Raw genomic sequence first — 21,135 nt, forward strand, 5'->3', positions numbered from 1 at the left:
GGATTGGCTTCGGCTATTTTCACACTTGATCCGGCGGGCAGTTCCACCGATCTGCATGAGACTGAAAGCATTTGTGAGATGCATCCGTATGCGGATCCGTCCCAAAAATGCATTGCAAGAACGGATCCGTCTCTGCGCTTGTCATGCGGACATTTTTACTGGTCTGCGCATGCGCAGGACGGATCCGGCATTCCGGTATTTTGAATGCTGGATCCGGCACTAATACATTCCTATGGGGGAAAATGCCAGATCAAGTCTTCAGTTTTTTTTCGCCGGAGATAAAACCGTAGTATGCTACGGTTTTATCTTTTGCCTGATCAGTCAAAACGACTGAACTGAAGACATCCTGAACGGATTACTCTCCATTCAGAATGCATGGGGATATGCCTGATCAGTTCTTTTCCGGTATAGAGCCCCTGTGACGGAACTCTATGCCGGAAAAGAAAAACGCTAGTGTGAAAGTACTATAAGGGCTCTTTCACACCTGCGTTCTTTTCTTCCGGCATAGAGTTCCGTCGTCGGGGCTCTATGCCGGAAGAATCCTGATCAGGATTATCCCAATGCATTCTGAATGGAGTGAAATCCGTTCAGGATGCATCAGGATGTCTTCAGTTCCGGAACGGAACGTTTTTGGCCGGAGAAAATACCGCAGCATGCTGCGCTTTTTGCTCCGGCCAAAAATCCGGAACACTTGCTGCAAGGCCGGATCCGGAATTAATGCCCATTGAAAGGCATTGATCCGGATCCGGCCTTAAGCTAAACGTCGTTTCGGCGCATTGCCGGAGCCGACATTTAGCTTTTTCTGAATGGTTACCATGGCTGCCGGGACGCTAAAGTCCTAGCAGTCATGGTAAAGTGTAGTGGGGAGCGGGGGAGCAGCATACTTACCGTCCGTGCGGCTCCCCGGGCGCTCCAGAGTGACGTCAGGGCGCCCCAAGCTCATGAATCATGTGATCACATTGGACACGTCATCCATGCGCATGGGGCGCTCTGACGTCATTCTGGAGCGCCCCGGGAGCCGCACGGACTGTAAGTATACCGCTCCCCGCTCCTACTATGGCAACCAGGACTTTAATAGCGTCCTGGGTGCCATAGTAACACTGAAAGCATTTTGAAGACGGTTCCGTCTTCAAAGGCTTTCAGTACACTTGCGTTTTTCCGGATCCGGAGTGTAATTCCGGCAAGTGGAGTGCACGCCGGATCCGGACAACGCTAGTGTGAAAGAGGCCTTAGTGATCTTCTTGTCCTACTGCAGATGGAGCCTCCCTGCTGTGCCCTTGCTCCAGCCAGCTTCTCACAGTCCTGTGAGGAGGAGGAGGAGGAACATGGCTGACCTCCCAGGACATGGAGAGAAATTTTCTTTATTTATTTCTTGGTTTTAACTATAATGTGAAACAATATAGAACCAAGGGAAGGTAAGAGATGAAGGGATATTTTTTGTGTGTGCATTTTCTGTGTTTTTTGTTCTTTTAAACGAGGAGGCGCTGTTAGCAATCCTCAGTCCTCTAGTAAGAACTGCTGATTTGGGCTCTTTGTAGGGAAAATATCCAAAATTAAGCAGCACTACCGTTAGGTCCAAATTGGACAGTTCATGAAGTGATGGTGCCAGCAGTGTTAGGCCTTTATAATGAAGGATTATGGAGGAATACTGCAGCACACAATGTTTTCAATGCAATTCCTAATTTCTTCACCAAGAATGCGACAATTTGATTGCAATGAGTCTTTTTGAAGCCACTCTGCTTGACAAATACTCATTGTGTAACACCCCAGAGTTGTGTTACGAAACTCTTTTACCCCGCTACAATCTGTTAAAAGCATTTACCTTGTCATCTCATGTAATTTTACATTATGTCTTCACAAATGTGCATGAAACCTTGTTAAATCTAATATTGCTGTAATTTCCATGTTCACCAGCAAGTGGCAGCAATGCGTTGGTAAGGACTTAGCTATAGTTTAGTACATCTAAGCTGGAATAGTTCATTCCAGTTTAGCTCCCCCCTCTGCGAGCAGAGTGGGCTGTGCCCATATCCTGCAGCATGGTGAGAGAAGGAAGTTAGAGTGAGTGTAGCCCGCCTCCTGCTAGGGGTAGGGTGTGCATGTTAGGAGCTCCCCGAGATAGAGAAGAAAACCGGGATCTTGTCTCGGCTGAGACATTGATCATCATCCCCAGCCTGAGCCCTGCCACCTCGGCTGGATGAAGCAAGCAGACAAACTCCAGAATTCCAGGAAGAAAGCATACCCTGTGAAGAGAACTGTGAGTAAAGTCCAGAGACCCAGGAGAAGCCATATTCCTCTTCAGCTAGTCAGTCCCCAGACAGCAGAAGATAGAGAGTGCAGAAGCCAAATTCCTGCCACAGTATAGAGCTAACAAGCAGACGTCCTTTTCTGCAAGCTCCAGGTACATGAGAGAGCAGAAGATAAATTCCTGCCAACCATTGCCAATACCTGCTGGGACCTAAGACTAATGCTGTATCTTGCTTGGATGAAAGCTCCAATCAGCAAAGACAAGTTTGAACTTTACCAAGGGTCTGGATCTCAATTACTGCTGCAAAATCCCTCTATTATTCCTACTAGCACTACACTCAATTTATTGCAAGTGAGCCAGGATCCAGGAGTCACCGTTGACACCATTATCACCACCATACAGAGACATTACACCACTCTGGCATTCCTAACCTGGGGCGTGAGTTACAACACCTTGGAGGGCCCTGTGACAGTACCCTGCGCACGCTGCAATTGGCGTCACAAACAAAACTATAGACTATCGCCTACACCTGACCCAGCCATTGCAGAATTTGGCATCAGAGTGCAAACCCCGGTCCAGCTCATTGCATTTTCAGTCCAAACGTCACATTCTTGGTGAAGAAATTAGGAATTGCATTGAAGACCTCGAGTGATGCAGTATTCTCCCGAATCCTGTCTGTAGAGATGCCAACTTGAAAGTGAAGCCTAGTGTGTCCTGAGAGTATTTCCACTGTTGATGTGTGAAGGTACACCTCCAGCGTCACCCTCCTCATCAGTCTGCTAGATGTTGTTCACTGATATAACCAACACACTGCACCCTCAGTTTTTTTCTAAATATGAGCTTTGGAAAGGGTATTCTAGTGCAAAATAAGATGTCGGCTGACCATCAAATAATAAAATAAAAAGTAAGCAAGCTTATACTCACCTCTCCAATCCCCCACTTCAACAGTGTCCAGGTCCCTGATGTGCTTTACTTTTTGCTGACATCTCGACACGGGAATACCACCAATCCCTGCAGAGGGGGGTCAACGCTACAACCACTGATTGGCTGAGCAGGCATTTTCTGCTGTGATGAGACAGGAGCAAGACGTGGCATATAAAGGGGACTTGGGCGCCGTCCGAACATCAGCAGGGATCGGCAACGTTAGCATAAGTTAGTTTATTTCTTTTTTAACCATTTGAAGGCTCATATCTTTTTTTGTTTTTGTTTACTAAAACAAAAATGAGTCCGGTATGGAAATTGATGATTTTTGAGTTGCACCTGCAAAAACCTGTAGTGGTGTTCTCATTAAAGTTAAATATATATATGAGCAATCTTCCGATACCAAATATACCATGAATTGGCAATCCATATTTAAAATTCAGAAACTTCCTTTAAACTGGTTCAGGTGCCGCTGATTTGAGAATATCCTGAAAAATATTTAATATTTATAGATTCTAGATTTTGTAATCTTCACCTTCTCAGCACAGGCAACAAACAGATGAAGAACATATATGAAAGGAAAGGCATTGCACACATACATGGGAAGTCAGCAAGGTGAGCAAGGGGAGTACAGAGCCGCCTCCAGCGGCGGGTGACGGCTTTGTAATACAGCCGACCGGCAAATACTGGCATCGGAGATAACTCTGATCCTGGTTATTTAACCCTTAACAACCCCAACATCTGAGAGGTTATTCAGATGGAGGGGGCTCTCCCTGAACTACAGTTGGACCCCCATAGGGAAATCACAGGATTCGGATCTGTTGCTCTGGCGGCCTGGTGCCTTTTTAAGGCTCCCTAATGGAGAATCCCCATAATAGACAGTACTGAAAATCCCCATACACTGCAATAGTAAACAATTACAGTCTATGTTATAAGTGATCGAATGATGTTCAAGCCCCCTTGGAGGACTAATAAAAAAATCAATAATAAAAAAAAAAGAAACAAGTTTTAAAATACAGTTGCAAGAAAAAGTATGTGAACCCTTTGGAATGATATGGATTTCTGCACAAATTGGTCATAAAATGTGATCTGATCTTCATCTAAGTTACAACAATAGACAATCACATGAAAGTAAGTTGCGGTTCCAGCTCATCTTATGCATGAATACTCGGCGTGCACGGAAGGACCAGGGAATCCAAGACGTAATGATGAAAAACAAATCCGGCACAATGGATACTTTGCAGTAAAATCTTCCGTTTATTTCAGCAACATAACTCCGCGGTATGCCAATTGACACGTTTCGGACAGAGTCCTTAGTCGTAACTTATGACTAAGGACTCTGTCCGAAATGCGTCAACTGGCATTCAGCTTGTGTCTGCACTGTCTGGACGTGGAGTTATGTTGCTGAAATAAACTGAAGATTTTACTGCAAAGCATCCATTGTGCCGGATTTGTTTTTCATCAATAGACAATCACAGTCTGCTTAAACTAATAACACACAAAGAATTAAATGTTACCATGTTTTTATTGAACACACCATGTAAACATTCACAGTGCAGGTGGAAAAAGTATGTGAACCCCTAGACTAATGACATCTCCAAGAGCTAATTGGAGTGAGGTGTCAGCCAACTGGAGTCCAATCAATGAGATGAGATTGGAGGTGTTGGTTACAGCACCCTGCCCTAAAAAAAACACACACCAGTTCTGGGTTTGTTTTTCACAAGAAGCATTGCCTGATGTGAATGATGCCTCGCACAAAAGAGCTCTCAGAAGACCTACAATTAAGAATTGTTGACTTGCATAAAGCTGGAAAGGGTTATAAAAGTATCTCCAAAAGCCTTGCTGTTCATCAGTCCACGGTAAGACAAATTGTCTATAAATGGAGAAAGTTCAGCACTGCTGCTACTCTCCCTAGGAGCGGCCGTCCTGTAAAGATGACTGCAAGAGCACAGCGCAGACTGCTCAATGAGGTGAAGAAGAATCCTAGAGTGTCAGCTAAAGACTTACAAAAGTCTCTGGCATATACTAACATCCCTGTTAGCGAATCTACGATACGTAAAACACTAAACAAGAATGGATTTCATGGGAGGATACCACAGAGGAAGCCACTGCTGTCCAAAATAACATTGCTGCACGTTTACAGTTTGCACAAGAGCACCTGGATGTTCCACAGCAGTACTGGCAAAATATTCTGTGGACAGATGAAACCAAAGTTAAGTTGTTTGGAAGAAACACACAACACTATGTGTGGAGAAAAAGAGGCACAGCACACCAACATCAAAACCTCATCCCAACTGTGAAGTATGGTGGTGGGGGCATCATGGTTTGGGGCTGCTTTGCTGCGTCAGGGCCTGGACAGATTGCTATCATCAAAGGAAAAATGAATTCCCAAGTTTATCAAGACATTTTGCAGGAGAACTTAAGGCCATCTGTCCACCAGCTGAAGCTCAACAGAAGATGGGTGTTGCAACAGGACAACGACCCAAAGCATAGAAGTAAATCAACAACAGAATGGCTTAAACAGAAGAAAATACGCCTTCTGGAGTGGCCCAGTCAGAGCCCTGACCTCAACCCGATTGAGATGCTGTGGCATGACCTCAAGAAAGCGATTCAAACCAGACATCCCAAGAATAGTGCTGAACTGAAACAGTTCTGTAAAGAGGAATGGTCAAGAATTACTCCTGACCGTTGTGCACGTCTGATCTGCAACTACAGGAAACGTTTGGTTGAAGTTATTTCTGCCAAAAGAGGTTCAACCAGTTATTAAATCCAAGGGTTCACATACTTTTTCCATCTGCACTGTGAATGTTTACATGGTGTGTTCAATAAAAACATGGTAACATTTAATTCTTTGTGAGTTATTAGTTTAAGCAGACGGTGATTGTCTATTGTTGTGACTTAGATGAAGATCAGATCACATTTTATGACCAATTTGTGCAGAAATCCATATCATTCCAAAGGGTTCACATACTTTTTCTTGCAACTGTATATATAATATAAATGTATAAACGTGTATATATATATATATATATATATATACAAAAAAGCAAAAATAGTCAGCAGCACTCTATAAGATGCCGGGTGCAAATCCACAAGCGCTCCTGGACAAGGAACAGTGTAATAGAGATGATGAAAAATGGGCAGCACTCCGGTCTTGTGAAAATTCAATGATGTTTATTCACACCCCAACGCAATGCAGCATTTCAGCCCTCTCAATGGAGCCTTTGTCAAGCTTGACAAAGGCTTCATTGAGAGGGCTGAAATGCTGCATTGCGTTGGGGTGTGAATAAACATCATTGAATTTTCACAAGACCGGAGTGCTGCCCATTTTTCATCATCTCTCTCTCTCTCTCTCTCTCTATATATATATATATATATATATATATATATATATATATATTTGTATACAGTTTGTGTGTGTATATATATATATATATATATATATATATATATACATATATACACAGTACAGACCAAAAGTTTGGACACACCTTCTCATTCAAAGAGTTTTCTTTATTTTCATGACTATGAAGGCATCCAAACTATGAATTAACACATGTGGAATTACATACATAACAAACAAGTGTGAAACAACTGAAAATATGTAATATTCTAGGTTCTTCAAAGTAGCCACCTTGTTCTTTGATTACTGCTTTGCACACTCTTGGCATTCTCTTGATGAGCTTCAAGAGGTAGTCCCCTGAAATGGTCTTCCAAAAGTCTTGAAGGAGTTCCCAGAGATGCTTAGCACTTGTTGGCGCTTTTGCCTTCACTCTGCGGTCCAGCTCACCCCAAACCATCTCGATTGGGTTCAGGTCCGGTGACTGTAGAGGCCAGGTCATCTGGCGCAGCACCCCATCACTCTCCTTTATGGTCAAATAGCCCTTACTGTCAAAGTTTTCCCAATTTTTCGGCTGACTGACTGACCTTCATTTCTTAAAGTAATGATGGCCACTCGTTTTTCTTTACTTAGCTGCTTTTTTCTTGCCATAATACAAATTCTAACAGTCTATTCAGTAGGACTATCAGCTGTGTATCCACCTGACTTCTCCTCAACGCAATTGATGGTCCCAACCCCATTTATAAGGCAAGAAATTCCACTTATTAAACCTGACAGGGCACACCTGTGAAGTGAAAACCATTTCAGGGGACTACCTCTTGAAGCTCATCAAGAGAATGCCAAGAGTGTGCAAAGCAGTAATCAAAGCAAAAGGTGGCTACTTTGAAGAACCTAGAATATGACATATTTTCAGTTGTTTCACACTTGTTTGTTATGTATATAATTCCACATGTGTTAATTCATAGTTTTGATGCCTTCATAGTCATGAAAATAAAGAAAACTCTTTGAATGAGAAGGTGTGTCCAAACTTTTGGTCTGTACTGTATATTTATGTTATTTTTATTTATTTTACTTACCAATTAGATTGCACCTTCCATTTTTAACAGGAGCTCTGAAAATGGTGGGATAAGATACTTTAAACCAGTTTACCTAACGCCTTAGGCTACTTTCACACTTGTGGCAGAGTGATCCGGCAATCTGCATGCAAACGGACAGCATTTGTAGACAGATCCGGATTCGTCTCACAAATGCATTGCAAGAACAGATCAATCTCTCCGTTTGTCATATGGACAAACGGATCCGTTTAAATATTTTTTTTCACATTTTTAATGGTCTGCGGAAGGACGGATCCGGCATTCCAGTATTTTGAATGCCGGATCCAGCACTAATACACTTCAATGAAAATGAATGCTGCGGTATTTCCTCCATCCAAAACGCCGTTCAGTGACTGAACTGAAGACGTCCTGAACGGATTTCTCTCCATTCAGAATGCATGGGGATGAAACTGATCAGTTCTTTTCCGGTATAGAGCCCCTGTGACGGAACTCAGTGCCGGAATAGAAAAGCGCTAGTGTGAAAGTACCCTTAATCCTTTAAACCAGTTTTGATCTATCCTGCACCACATTAGATGCAACCCTGCGCTGGAGGTGCATTAGGTGACCAGGGTGACGTACAAAGTGGGGGTCAACACACAAAGTGGACAGAGCACCCAGAAAAGGATCAGGGCTCTGTACATAGGAGAAATGTCCTCACCCATAATAGGTCACTTGTAAGGTTTTTAAAAGCAGAGTTTTTTAGGGTCTGTTCAGACTTTCCTTTATAATGTAAACTACGAGGGCAGTGACGGATCCATCACACAAGAGACACCCACTTGAAACAAGAATGCGACCCTTATTGGGGCCTTTTGGGCGTCCGTCGTTCAGACCGGGGAGGGGGGGTGTTGCATGCTGCACAATTCTTCCTGACGGTAGGTAATATGCGCCCAACTTAGGCAGCTTTAAACAAAAAAATGGATGCTGTATTTTAGGCATCCGTTAGGCTCAGTTATACACATTTTAGCCATTTCCGTCTGCGATTTGTTATTAAAGTCCTACAGTAAGTTTTTTAACGGATAACGGATCTCAGACAGAAATGGCTAAAACGGATGCAAAATGTGCACAACTGAGGATAACGGATGCTTAAAATACAGGATCCGATTTATTTTTTTATTTTTTCTGTTCTTCTGACACATCAGAAGAATGCAAGACTAAATAGGAATATGAACCTGGGCTTAAAAATAGAAGCAAAAATGTTACATTAAATGTCCACCAGAGGGGGCTATTAACAAGCAAATCTTCACCAGACGAGACCAGTAGTGCAACATAGAGTGAGTGGATCTGTGTGATGTGCCTCAGGCAAAGCATGGACCGCTGGAGAGCGGGGACTAGACAAGGACTATGGATCGGGGTATGCATGGTAATATAGACGTACTGCATATTGGCTCCTTTGCTGGCTGGATTCATATTTCCATTACATTATATGCTGCTCATTTCCAGAGGTTACGACCACCGCCGCAGCGCAGATACGAGGTGGCCGGAAAGGAAGCTGCTGCGCATGCGTGCCTAGGAGCGATTTTTCCTATCGTGTGCAAGCACGACCACTGCTGATGGATTGCAGGGTGGTCATAACCCCTGGAAATGAGCAGCATATAATGTGATGGAAAAGTGAATGAAGTCAACAAAGGAAGCAATATGGACAATCACAATACATTAGTAAGTGCCTTGTATTAACCTTCTCTACATGATAAATGCCATTTGCTGAAGCGAGACGACCCCTTTAATAGTTTCTTAAAGTCCCCAAGACTCAAAATGTACACAAAGGGTCAAGTACCAACTATACCACACAAACTCATCTTAAAAACTAGTTGTTGGTTCCCCTGGAACAGCTAAAGCAGCCCTTTATTTGGATGTACTGGGCAAACAGGGCCATAGATCTCAGCTTCCTGTACCTCTTCTGTCTAGTGCTGTGCTATAGGAGAAACATTAATGGTACTATAGCAGCAATGAATGATTTTCAAGTCCACGCTAGACCATATATGTGCAGGAAGTTGTCACGCAGATGCTTCCACCGTTTGAGGTTCTTTTGCTGTACAGTCCCTGAAAAAATGGGAACATGAACATTCAATATCATCAGTTTTATTATTCAATACTTTAAAACTGTGTCCAACCTGAGAGAAAAATGCATACACCTTCGTAAAATACATTGTGCAAGGGTGGACTGAAGGGTCGTGGCCACATAAAGATAGTGGACCATGAAGTGGACCTCAGGGTGGCATCACTGACAGCTTTTGATGGTCAGCTCCTTAATCAACTATGGGTCTCTCAGCAGTTTCGATCCTTCAAAACTGCTGACAGTGCTGTACAGATAATTGTTACGGACGTTCCCGCGACAGGTGGCAGCAGATCGGTGAGACTGGCAACACGTGGTTTGATCGGACATGTTTTCCCGTTTGGATCATATGACGTCTGTGTTGTTTCTGGTGCTTGCCGCACCTTCTTCCCCCAGGTGTGTGGATCTAGGCTGAGTTCCTGGTGCTGCCGTAGACACTTGAAGTTAAGTGTTTTCTTTCCCCTTTTGTATTTTGTTTGGGTTATTTTGTGTGTTGCATTTCCCTGTCATTTGTATTAAGGCCTGAGGGAGACTTCTGTTCGCCTTCCTTTTGGAGGAACAGGTTGTCTCAGTCCTGCCATTAGTACCAGGTTCTAGTAAAAAGCAGGGCGGCACTACCTTCTTTGAATTCGCGGTGCACGTGTCCGTGGAATGGCGTCCAAACGTTAGTACCAGGGTCCTATAGGGTGAGTTAGGACACTAGGTATTTCGGTGTATGAACTCACCTACCTCTGGGGTCTGTTCATACTGGTAGTTAGTCAGGACTTTGATTAGGGTTTTACTAGGAGGTGTCCATCTCCTTTCCCTAGTTTCCAGGCCTTATTCCCTCACCCCTTTCCCTCCTATGTTTGGTGTGGTGTTTCCCTCCTACACCCGAACGTAACAGTAATGGAGTAAGAAGCGTAAGAATACCTGGTTGCATGGCCAAAAAATCCAACCTTTATTCCCCCTACATTGTGATCACAAGGGCCAAGGAGGTGGACGCTTCATGCTCCTTGCTCTCAGCTCTCTGCACTAAACCCTTCCCCGACCCCTCTCCACAAAGGGACCACCTCGATGGCACCTTAGATCACAACACCCAGGTGATTCAAAGTTGGATTTTAGTCAAGCACCCTACATGACCTTCACCCCACGTATGCCGACACTGCTTCTCATCACCATCATCATCCTAAAACTGTCAGCACTTTTGGGCACTCAGAACTGCTGACAGATGCCCTTTAAGTGACCAAGCACTCAGGGACTTCCCCCTTGCCATTATGTATCTAGCTTAAAAAAAAATTCTGTATTATTTCCCACTTAGGTCAGTCTTGTAAAAATTCCAAATTTATATCAAGTGTACGGCTACATGGCGACAGCCAGTCAAAGAAAAGTCACGCGACACAAAAGGATATGACTACATGGCGACATTTATCTTGTGGCACATAATATAATTTATTTCAATGCTCCGACTGCAGCAGTTACAAATAAAATTAGACTTGGATGGATTTTTTTTATGACTGTCGCGTTGAAGCTGCAGCGTGTCCCATTGCAATATCATTGAAATACATAGTATTAACATGTTGCATGACCTTCTTGTGTTGTCACCATGTAGCCATACCCTAAATGAGTTAGGGGTCATGCACATGGCCACAGTTTCTCTACGCATCAGATCCGCATTTTTTGTGGATCGGATGCAGAACCGTTCATCTCAATGGAGCCACAAGAGATGCAGACAGCAAACCATGTGCTGTCCGCATCCATGTGTCCGTTCCGCGGCCCCGCAAAAAAAAAATAGAACATGTCCTATTAATAGGATAGGAAATTTTTACAGGAGTTTAAAAAAAAAAGACCGCATGCACTCGTCGGGGATCCGTGTTTTGCGGATCCGCAATTTGCCGTGTGCATGAGCCCTTAAAGGGGTTGTCTCATCTCAGACAATGGGGTCATGTCCTAGCGATATTATGCCCCCATTGTGTGAGATCAGACAACCCCCTTAAAGATATATATTAAAGATTCTACTCCTGTGTCAAGGCTGAGGTTGCAATGTGAGAAGACCTTCTCTGCCTGTGTGCCAATGACAACACTTCCTGTCTCTGTTCTCTGGCAGAGAAACACTGGGCCTCATAACAACCCGTGACGATGCAGAATGAAATTCTCTAGAAACCTAGATCTGGTTGGTTGTTTCGAAGCCTCGATGTCTGTACGATAGATCACAGAGCACACAGACAGGCAGTGTTGTCGTGGGGACCCAGGCAGAAAAACGTCATTCAACTTTTTTGCTTCCTCAGACATTCACGTAAATGTAGATACAGCTGAAAATTCCCCGGAGAAGTTCCCTTGAAATGATCTATTACGGCAGAGGCTGCGACGGGAATAAAATGATCCTTCTTTTATTAACTCTTTCCCTCCTGTCACACTTCTGGACTCTTTGGTACAAAATAATTTTTGGTTTGTTTCATATCACTTAAAAAAAAAAAAAGAAGAGATGTGAACATAAAGTCCCCGGTTCAGGATCAATAAATTCTCTTACAATATGGCTGGAAGTTATCTCGTGAATATTGTCTGTCTTGGCTTAGGCAGCACTTAGGAAATGCATTAAGATTGTTTTATTCCCTTGTGAAACAGTAATTATTAAATAATCAATATCCACAGTTCATCCTTGCTGTGCAGACAGCGTAGAATACAGTCCTATCGTTTCAGTGCAAAGGAGAAGAAAAGCCGCAATTCCTCCATTGTCCTGGCTTTCTAAGGGTACAGTATGGTCGGCCCGTTATAGTCACTGGCCAACCATGTGGCTTGTGAAGAAAGTTGAGCGGAGCCAACAGGAGGCAAATTGGCACTACGCCTACACAGCGACACTGACACTTCATTCTAGCGAGCAGAGGGGGTCTAGCCAATCAATTATTGGTGGCATGTACCAAAGAGATGTCCCCAACGTCTATCCCTAGACAACCCGTTTTCTCATTCTGAATGTGATGTCCATCATACCTCAGATTTCTTATTCTTTCTATCTCTTGAGCTAATGGTTACCCCCTGGAAGTAATATGCTTCCATGAAAAGTTGAGAAAACTCATTTCTGGATTAGAAAGATGGTCGTAACTAAAGTCCATTCAGCCACTTCCCTGACAAACTGTCAGCTGCTAAGTGATTGCACCTAAGGATCTGGCCTGACTGAAGGCTCCTTTTTTATGTAGTCAACCTCATTCAATACCCTGTTAACTTTTTCTATCAAACTGGCTTCATATTTTGCTAAAATGTTGTCTTCAATCAGGAAACTCTGGTCGAGCTCTTTTTGCTTGGGTTCTCGGTAATGGCAAAGTTTGGCAATGTCACTGGGAACTTTGTACTCACTACCTGTATACTCAAGTGGAACATGGACCGATACTTGCACAATGCTCCTGGGATTTACGATCATCTTCGTAGGATTGATCTCGTCAGGCCGGTTGGGTTCCCGGTATATATGGTGGAGGATGTTAACTCCTGGGACAGAGATCCAGTCTTCTGGTGTCTTCTGGTTAGTCTTATCTTGAGAAGTGGTCGGAAAGAGATGGTTTTCGAAGATAAACACGTTGAAGGTAGGGTCGATACTGAGAAGATAGTCCAACATTTCTGGCCAGTCTTTGTGGACTATTGGGATGATCAGCTCATCGATGTCATTAAGAGCTATATACTTACTCCTGTACATGTTGCGATAAATGCAGTCGTTCAAAGCTGCGGTCTGACCAAAGTAATGGAGATCTCCGGGATGATCTGGGTAGTGCCAACCCTTGGAGACATTTATGAAAGAGGTAATAGGCCAAGGAATAAGTTCTACAAAGTTCAAGTCTATGTAATAAGACAGAATTTTCTGCATATGTAGACTAGATTCAGTGTGGTAAATAATCACTTTTTGGGCACCCAACATGCGGTACATCTCCATTGACTGAATAAACTGAAGTTCATTGCTGTAGGCACCAAACATGGCTGAGATGCAAATAATAAAGTTATACTGGAAATCAGGCTCTAATACATTAAACTGTTCATCAATGTTTTGTATTTTAAGGAATACAGGTTCAGGGTTGTCCTTTGGGTACAGAGATACGTATTCAGGGGCTACGTTGCCCTGAACGTTGCATAGAAGATCTGTTGTACCATAAGGAAAATCAAAATGGTCAGTGTGGACTTGATGCTCTGCCAAAATGCAGATATTTGTGTAAATTTGACAAAAGTCACACAGCAAAGAATCGGGTTCATTTCGATAGGTTATGCCCAAAATCCGGACAATCCTGCTAGAACGAAAGTCCAAGTAGGCCGATACAAGGAAGGTTTTACTGTTTTTGACTTTGACAATGGTATCTTTCATTAAGTTGGGCTTACATACTGGATATTTTGACGTTGTTGATTTGAGGAGGGTGAAGGTGAAGGAACCATTAGGCAAACCAACTTTTACAAACACGATAATGTATATCAAGTAGACCAGGGAGAAAGTAGCAAAAATGACAGAAAAGACTTTACAGAGTTTCTTGAACGATGCACATAGCTTCATTCCGGATAGGCGATCAAGATCCAATGTTTTATCTTCTGTTCTTAATTTCTGCCATTGAAGAGTTACAGTCTATAAAAAAAATAAAAAAATGGGTAAGTTTCAAAATTCATATGTTATGATCTATCATTAAACCCCTAGTATCAATATTAGAACCGTTCTCTGCCCTACAGATCCCTTTTTGGTAGAAGGATCCTCAGATAAGTCATTTACAGAATGTACCAGTCCTGGGATCACCAATGATTGGTAAAGGACCCTAGCACCAAGTGTTCAAATTCCCTGCAGTGCCACCACTGGGGAAATGAGGCATTACACCATCCCTATTGACATCAATGGGTTCTCCATATCATGCACAGATGAGTTGGGTCCTCCAAAACAAGAGTTTCTCTTTGTACTCTCCATTCTGGATAATAAATGAAGGTGCTGAACAGGGGACTCCATTCTGGATATCTATTCTTCATTTTTAAATATATTATTTGAAAATGGGTGTTTTAGACCACACAACCACTGTCACTTGCACCTATGGGAAACAGGGTTATGGGTGACTCTTTTGTCTACTTAAATTGTAGTACCACCTTAAAGGGTTGGTCTCAGGACGACAACCCATGTTCATATGAGCGTCACAGAGGAAATGCCCCAATCTGAACTAGAGTGAATCAGTTCTAAAATGCAGGAATTTGATTAAAAAAATCCAAAAAGTTCAGATTCAACAGAATTTGAATTTTTGTGTGATTTGTTTAAAAAACAATAGGAAAGGGAGGAGAAGAATTTAAGTATACACAAAAGACAGAGAGAGGAGAGAAAGCGCGCGAGAGAGAGAGAGATGGATTTCCAGGCAATCAGGGCACTTGCTTTTCGGGTTAAATTTATTTGGACCCGAGTACAATTGGATCACCAATTTCGGCAATTTGGAGCTGAATTGAATTTTAAGAAATTCACTCATCACTGCTCAGAATCCATCGTTTGGCACCTGAAGATACAGCTGATTACTACACCACTTCATTTTACAAAGGGGTTGTCAATATTACGCAACCCCTTTAAAGAAATAGAATATTTTGGCATGCAAGATAGAGGGAGCCTCCATGATCAGATGCTATTTCTGTGGTTGGACACTATTATGTAAGAACACAACATAAAGCATTTCATTAAGGGACCCTCCTTGACAGCTCAACATGCCTCAAAGGGTTTGTCCAGCACCTAATTACTAATGATCTATCCTCAGTACAGCTCATCAATATCTAATTGCAAGAGTCCAACTCACGACGACCCCGCCGATCAGCTGTTGATATCACGTGCCTCGGTCACAAGGCCATTCTGCAGATCAGTCCCATGCAAGTGGATGGAACTGAGCTGCAATACCAAACACATCCACTATACATTGTATGGCGCTGTGCTTGGTACAGCTTTCAAATAGCTGTTCGACAGGTGGCTGCCAGGAGTCAAGTCCTCAGATATTGATGACACCCTGTGGATAGTACATGAGAAAACCCCTTTATTAGCATTTAGGAGACAGATCATTTTAATTGCATTGCATTCATTAAACATCAATCTAGTTGCCTAACAGTGGGCTGAATGAGGATGGACGTACAAGTTGATGATCAAGTCAAGTCCACTGCCTATTTATTTTATTTTTTAACAAAAAAGGGGTTTTGCAATCATGACTTTATGCGATGACATGTGATGTTGTCATTGTGACCCTGCTTCATTACACATTGCTGCTAAACTTCCCAAAAGTCTGAGGAACTTCGTTCCGTTCAACCCTGTGTCAAGGTTATGGTCTGATTTTCAGCTAACAGCAAGCTCAGACTATAACAGAACATTTTTATTACATGTGCTCCATATAGAGAAGCCTCTAGACACTATAAAACTGTAGGCAGACAACTGCCCACCCAAACAACTGGAGCCACTAGATGGACCAAGGATCTGACACAGAGAATGAAGCCTCTAAGGAGATTCATGGCAAATCCTATGGATATTATAGGCTACGGCCACCATTTGTATCATTGCATTTGACCTATTTTGGGCTAAAAATCATGTTTAAAATTAGTCTTTATTGTTCATAGCTTTTGTCAGTAGATCCCTCCATAATTGGTCAGATCTGGAGCAACAGGACAATCCACCTCAATGTTCAGTTCTCCTGAAAGTGACTAGAAGTGTCCTCCTACTGGGACCTTCAACAACCATCTGTAAATCTAAGTGTTCAGTTTCACTGCAGCGCCCCCGCAGGGGAAATTAAGCACTACACAATGCTTATTCAACTCAATAGGCTGCTTATGTAAAGCAGGACAGGACAGGTCCTCCAGAGAGACAGAGAGAGAGAGACGCTCTTTATAACTGCTTTATACTCTGTCCTAGAGATTAGGATCCTAAACACTGGAACGCCCACAATTATCTAATAGGGTATATCAAACAGCGTTTATAAAGTGAAGAACCCCTAGGTTCTGATAACAGAGCCTTAAAGGGGTTGTCTCATCTCAAACAATGGGGGCATATCACCGACCACCGATCCGCTTCACTTCTATGGGCCCGACAGAAATAGCCGAGCCAGCGATTGGCTATTTTCGGCAGCCCCATAGAAAATGAACGGAGGGCGGCTGCGCATGCGCAGTGTGCCCTCCACCACTTTCGGGGCTCTGTTCTCAAAATAAATGGCGTTCTATAGTCAGTTGGCTAAATGTAAATAATAATCCTCTTGGAATTACGCCATTGCTCTGCCAAGGGGTCTTATGTAAATTAGGAGTTTTTTATCCATAAACACAGGGGCGTAACTACCATAGCGGCTGCTATGGGGCCCAGGGCAAGAGGGGGCCCAGTCTTAGTCGGGATTATCTCCTCTTCTACTGGGGGTGAAAACTTGGTCAGGACTCTACCCAACAACTTTTAGCAAATGAGGCATTGGAATAAATGGCCCAGGGGTCATTGAAAAGGGTTTAGGCAGAAACCCTTCTGTCCAACGTGGGGGGCCTGGTTTGATCCTTGCTGCGGGGCCCTTACTTCTCTATGTACGCCACTGCATAAACCCAATGGGTTTATCAGGTATTACTGAGGCTCGTTTCTCGAGTGACCAGATCTTTTAATAAAAATCAAAATAAAGTCATAAAATGACTCACTGGTCAGCGGCCCATCTCCCCATATAAACAATAGATCTGCAGCAGACAACATGCAAACTGAATGGGGATGAATTCATAAAGAAGATACACGACGCGTTTCGGTCCGTGCTAGCCTTTTTCAACTGATCCATTCATTTCCACATGGTATTCATTTATATCGAGACAGGGGATTGGAATCACTTCTTTTTCAAAAGGGGTTGTCCCATCTGGCTTATCAATAGGATATGCCAAAAAAGTATCAGTTAAGTGCATGCCCGTCAATTTTCAGAAGGTTTACAGCAGTGAATGGAGAGGAAGCCGCACATGTGCGGTCAAACCCTCAAGGACTTCCAAATTTAGCCTTAGCAATTTTTAGAAGTCCCAGATCAGTGGATGGAGGGGTGGCCCGTGCATGTGCAGTGTCCTCCACCACTGCTATGGGACTTCTGAACAAGCACGCCATTCATTTTGGAGACCTGTTCTTCAGAGGTGGGACCTGCACCTACCAGACACTTATAGCATATCCTATCAGTAAGGCATAAATGTCCCAGATGAGAATATCCCTTTAAGCTATAAAAGCACTCTAAGTTTCATTGGTGGCACAATGCTACATCACTACATTGAAACCATTATTCGTTTAAAGTCTAGGAGAACCTCACGTGGACGATGGGCTATGCCAACGACCCTAAGGACATGTCTGTCACAGACCATCCTGCCTCTTAGCTTGTAGGAAATCCTTAATAACTTGCGAAACCAAATGGGATTCATTTACTACACGGCCTTTGGCCATAAAGAAATGTGCAGGGTGAATTTTGTTTTGTTTCCGTTGCGGGGGGACTTTCATTAAGCCAAGGGCCCACCCGCTATTGTTAACCAGATTTCCTGTTTCATTGGAAGATACGGCTGACAAGTCTTCAGAGAAAAATGAGCTAGAATGAATCTACGCTCAGTGGTGATCAACAATCACAGGCAACCAGCTCATACCGCTCCTCAAAAGTGATACCATTGTATAAACTAGCTAAAATTCTAACTCCGTTTTTGCTTCCTGCAGCAACATTTTTTGGCAGTAAAGTTCTTGAAACGTGGGAGCAACCTGGCCCCACGGGTAGGTCCTGGTATTTCAGTAATGGTTTTCAGACAACTGTTTCCACATGACACAATAGAAGAGAGCGGTCTTGTGTCTGAAGGAATGTATCCCGAGGGCGTAAATGCTTTGATAAAACTTAAAGAGTCAAAGCCCGTCAGACGTTTTTTTTTTTTTCTTCTTACGTTATTATTTTAAGCTCGAAACTCTCAATTTATGGAGTTCAGCTCTCTTCTTGTTATGATTGGGCTCAGTGCTCCCAACGCTAAAATAAATAGTAGTGATATAGAACATGAGCCATCCACCTCACCGGGCAAAGAAAGCAAATCTAGCTGAACCGTTTCAGAACGTCTGGATCTATAAAATAACACAAAGTATAAAATATAGGAAAATGTCCGTGTTGTGTTTCTCTCCCTCCTTTCACACATCCGTTTCTGTGATGACGTCCGTGACAATATAGTTAATGGAAGATGTCCTTAAAGGGGTATTCCCATCAGAGACAATGGGGGCATATCGCTAGGATATGCCCCCCATTGTCTGTGATGGCAAAACCCCTTTAAGGGCTCATGCACATAAACATCGTTCGGGTTCGCCTCCGAACTACATTTTTTGTGGCTCGGTTGCGGACCCGTTCACTTCAACGGGGCCGCAAAAGATGCGGACAGAACTCCGTGTCCTGTCTACATCCGTTGCTCCCTTTTCGTGGCCCAGCAAAAAAAGATAGAACGAGTCCTATTCTTGTCCGTTTTGCGGACAAGAATAGGCATTTCTATTACGGACGGCCCGTTGCATTCTAAAAAATTGCAATTTGCAGATCACAAAACACGGCGCGGTCGTGTGCATGAGCCCTTAACGGGGGTTTTCCATGAGTTTTATACCGATGATCTGATCCGGGGATCCCTACCGATCAGCTGTTTTTAGAAAACATTAGCACTTGCGCCGCGGTTTTCTCCGTGTGATGTCACGTCCATCAGTCACAGCTCGGTTGCATTCAAGTGATTGGGGCTGAGCTGCAATACCAAGCACAACCACTATTCAATGTACGGTGCGGTAAGCAGAGAGAAGGCCATGGCGCTACTCAAGCACCTGATCGGTGGAGGTCCCAGGTGTTGGACCTCCACCGATCACCTATGAGGAGGATAGGCCATCGGTAAAAAAAACACTTGGAAAACCCCTTTAAATGACCAGTGCGTATAGTGGTTTTTCCATTGACCCCCAGTCAGCGGAAAATGACTGATGTGTAAATAAACACATTAAAATTAATTAGAACGGAGAACACGGATAGCACACGTCAATATAATCATCAAATGTAAAAATCCTGCATTCTTGTAATATTTTGCTTTCGTTTTCATTTGTTTGCATGATGGAAACCGTCAGCAAACTGCCGCTGATAGATCTGACTCGTGCCTATTAACTGTCTCTTTAATAAGCTGTGCTGAAAGATACAGTTAAAAATCACAAAAAAAGCCGAGTTAAAATAAATAAAGGACATAAAGTAAAAGTCCGCTGTATCAGCAGCAGATTGATGACAGTTTCCTGGCAGCAACAGACTTTTTCTACAGAAACGAGATAATATAACTAAAAAAAAGTACCAGAAAATAGCAAACACTTTCAGGAGGGCATATAACAAAGATGCCATATTTATGTACGGTGCCCAGAAGAGGCCATAAACCCCATCATGAAAAGGGAATGTGCACTTTTGCAAGAATTTTTCTCAAAATTAAAAAAAATGCAACTACTTTTGTAAATAGTTTCAAATAATAACACAGTTGTGTATACATCTTCCCGTGCAGACTCCTGTGTCTCCGTGGCAACAGACTACAAATAAACCCTGTGGGTAGTCAGATTCTGCAACCATATTCTACTCCCATAGCCTCTATTCTCGCTCACCTACAGAAAAAAGGGTGGGCGGATGGAAGAGGGTAACGTATGACTTTGGGGTAACGTCAGACTGTTTGTAGGCGGACACCATGGAAATACATAGGTCTGCATAGGAGCTGTGTACACAAAACGGGAGAATTTAGCGCTAGATATAGATGAAAGGGGTTTTCCAGAATTTAAATATTGATGACCTATCCACAGGATATCTTTTGATAGGTGGGGGTGTCCGACTCCTGACTCCTCCACCAATCAGCTGTTGGAAGGGGGCCTCTTCCTCGACTTGTGACGTTAGATCTATGTCCTTTGTGCAGCTCAGTTCCATTCAAGTGAATGGGATTGAGCCGCAATACCAAGCACAACCACTACCTAATGTATGGCGCTATGTAGGGCTCATGCACACGAACGTATTTTTTGTCCAAGTCCGTTCCGTTTTTTGTTTTTTTTGCGGAACCATACATTTCAATGGGGCTGCAAAAAAAAAAAAAACTGAAATGTCTCCGTGCGCATTCCGCGTCCGTTTGTCCGTTCTGCAAAAAAAAATAGAACATGTCCTATTCTTGTGTGTTTTTTTTGCGAACAGGCAATGTTACATTAGATCCGCAAAAAAAAAAAACAGATGCAACATGGACGCCACATGGATGTAATCAGTTTATTTTTTTTGCAGAACGCATTTTCTTTCCGGTTTGCGGAAACGGAAGTTACGCCGTGTGCATTCCGTTTCCATATGTCCGTTCAAAAAAAATAGAACTTGTCCTGTTATTGTCCGCATTATGAACAAGGATAGGACTGTTCTATTAGGGGCCGGATGTTCCGTTCCGCAAAATACGGAATGCACACGGATGTCATCCGTTTTTATTGCGGATCCGTGTTTTGCGGACTGCAAAAATACATACGTTTGTGTGCATGAGCCTTTAGTCTGAGCGTTGA

General features: G+C 43.1%; 1 protein-coding gene across 4 annotated transcripts in view; it reads right to left on the bottom strand.

Moving 5' to 3' along the window:
* Window positions 1–12,006: 12,006 nt before the first annotated feature.
* The window catches only part of LOC121009389 (beta-1,4-galactosyltransferase galt-1-like), a 95,393-nt gene continuing 86,264 nt past the window's right edge, over window positions 12,007–21,135 (bottom strand). For all 4 annotated transcript variants that reach the window (XM_040442479.1, XM_040442481.1, XM_040442478.1 and 1 more), the window contains one exon: window positions 12,007–14,226. In XM_040442479.1, coding sequence (XP_040298413.1) covers window positions 12,787–14,226 — 1,440 coding nt within the window. In that variant the 3' untranslated portion in view covers window positions 12,007–12,786. The remainder of the gene's footprint in view (window positions 14,227–21,135) is intronic.

This window comes from Bufo bufo, chromosome 8 (assembly GCF_905171765.1).
Source record: "Bufo bufo chromosome 8, aBufBuf1.1, whole genome shotgun sequence".
Taxonomy (NCBI): domain Eukaryota; kingdom Metazoa; phylum Chordata; class Amphibia; order Anura; family Bufonidae; genus Bufo; species Bufo bufo.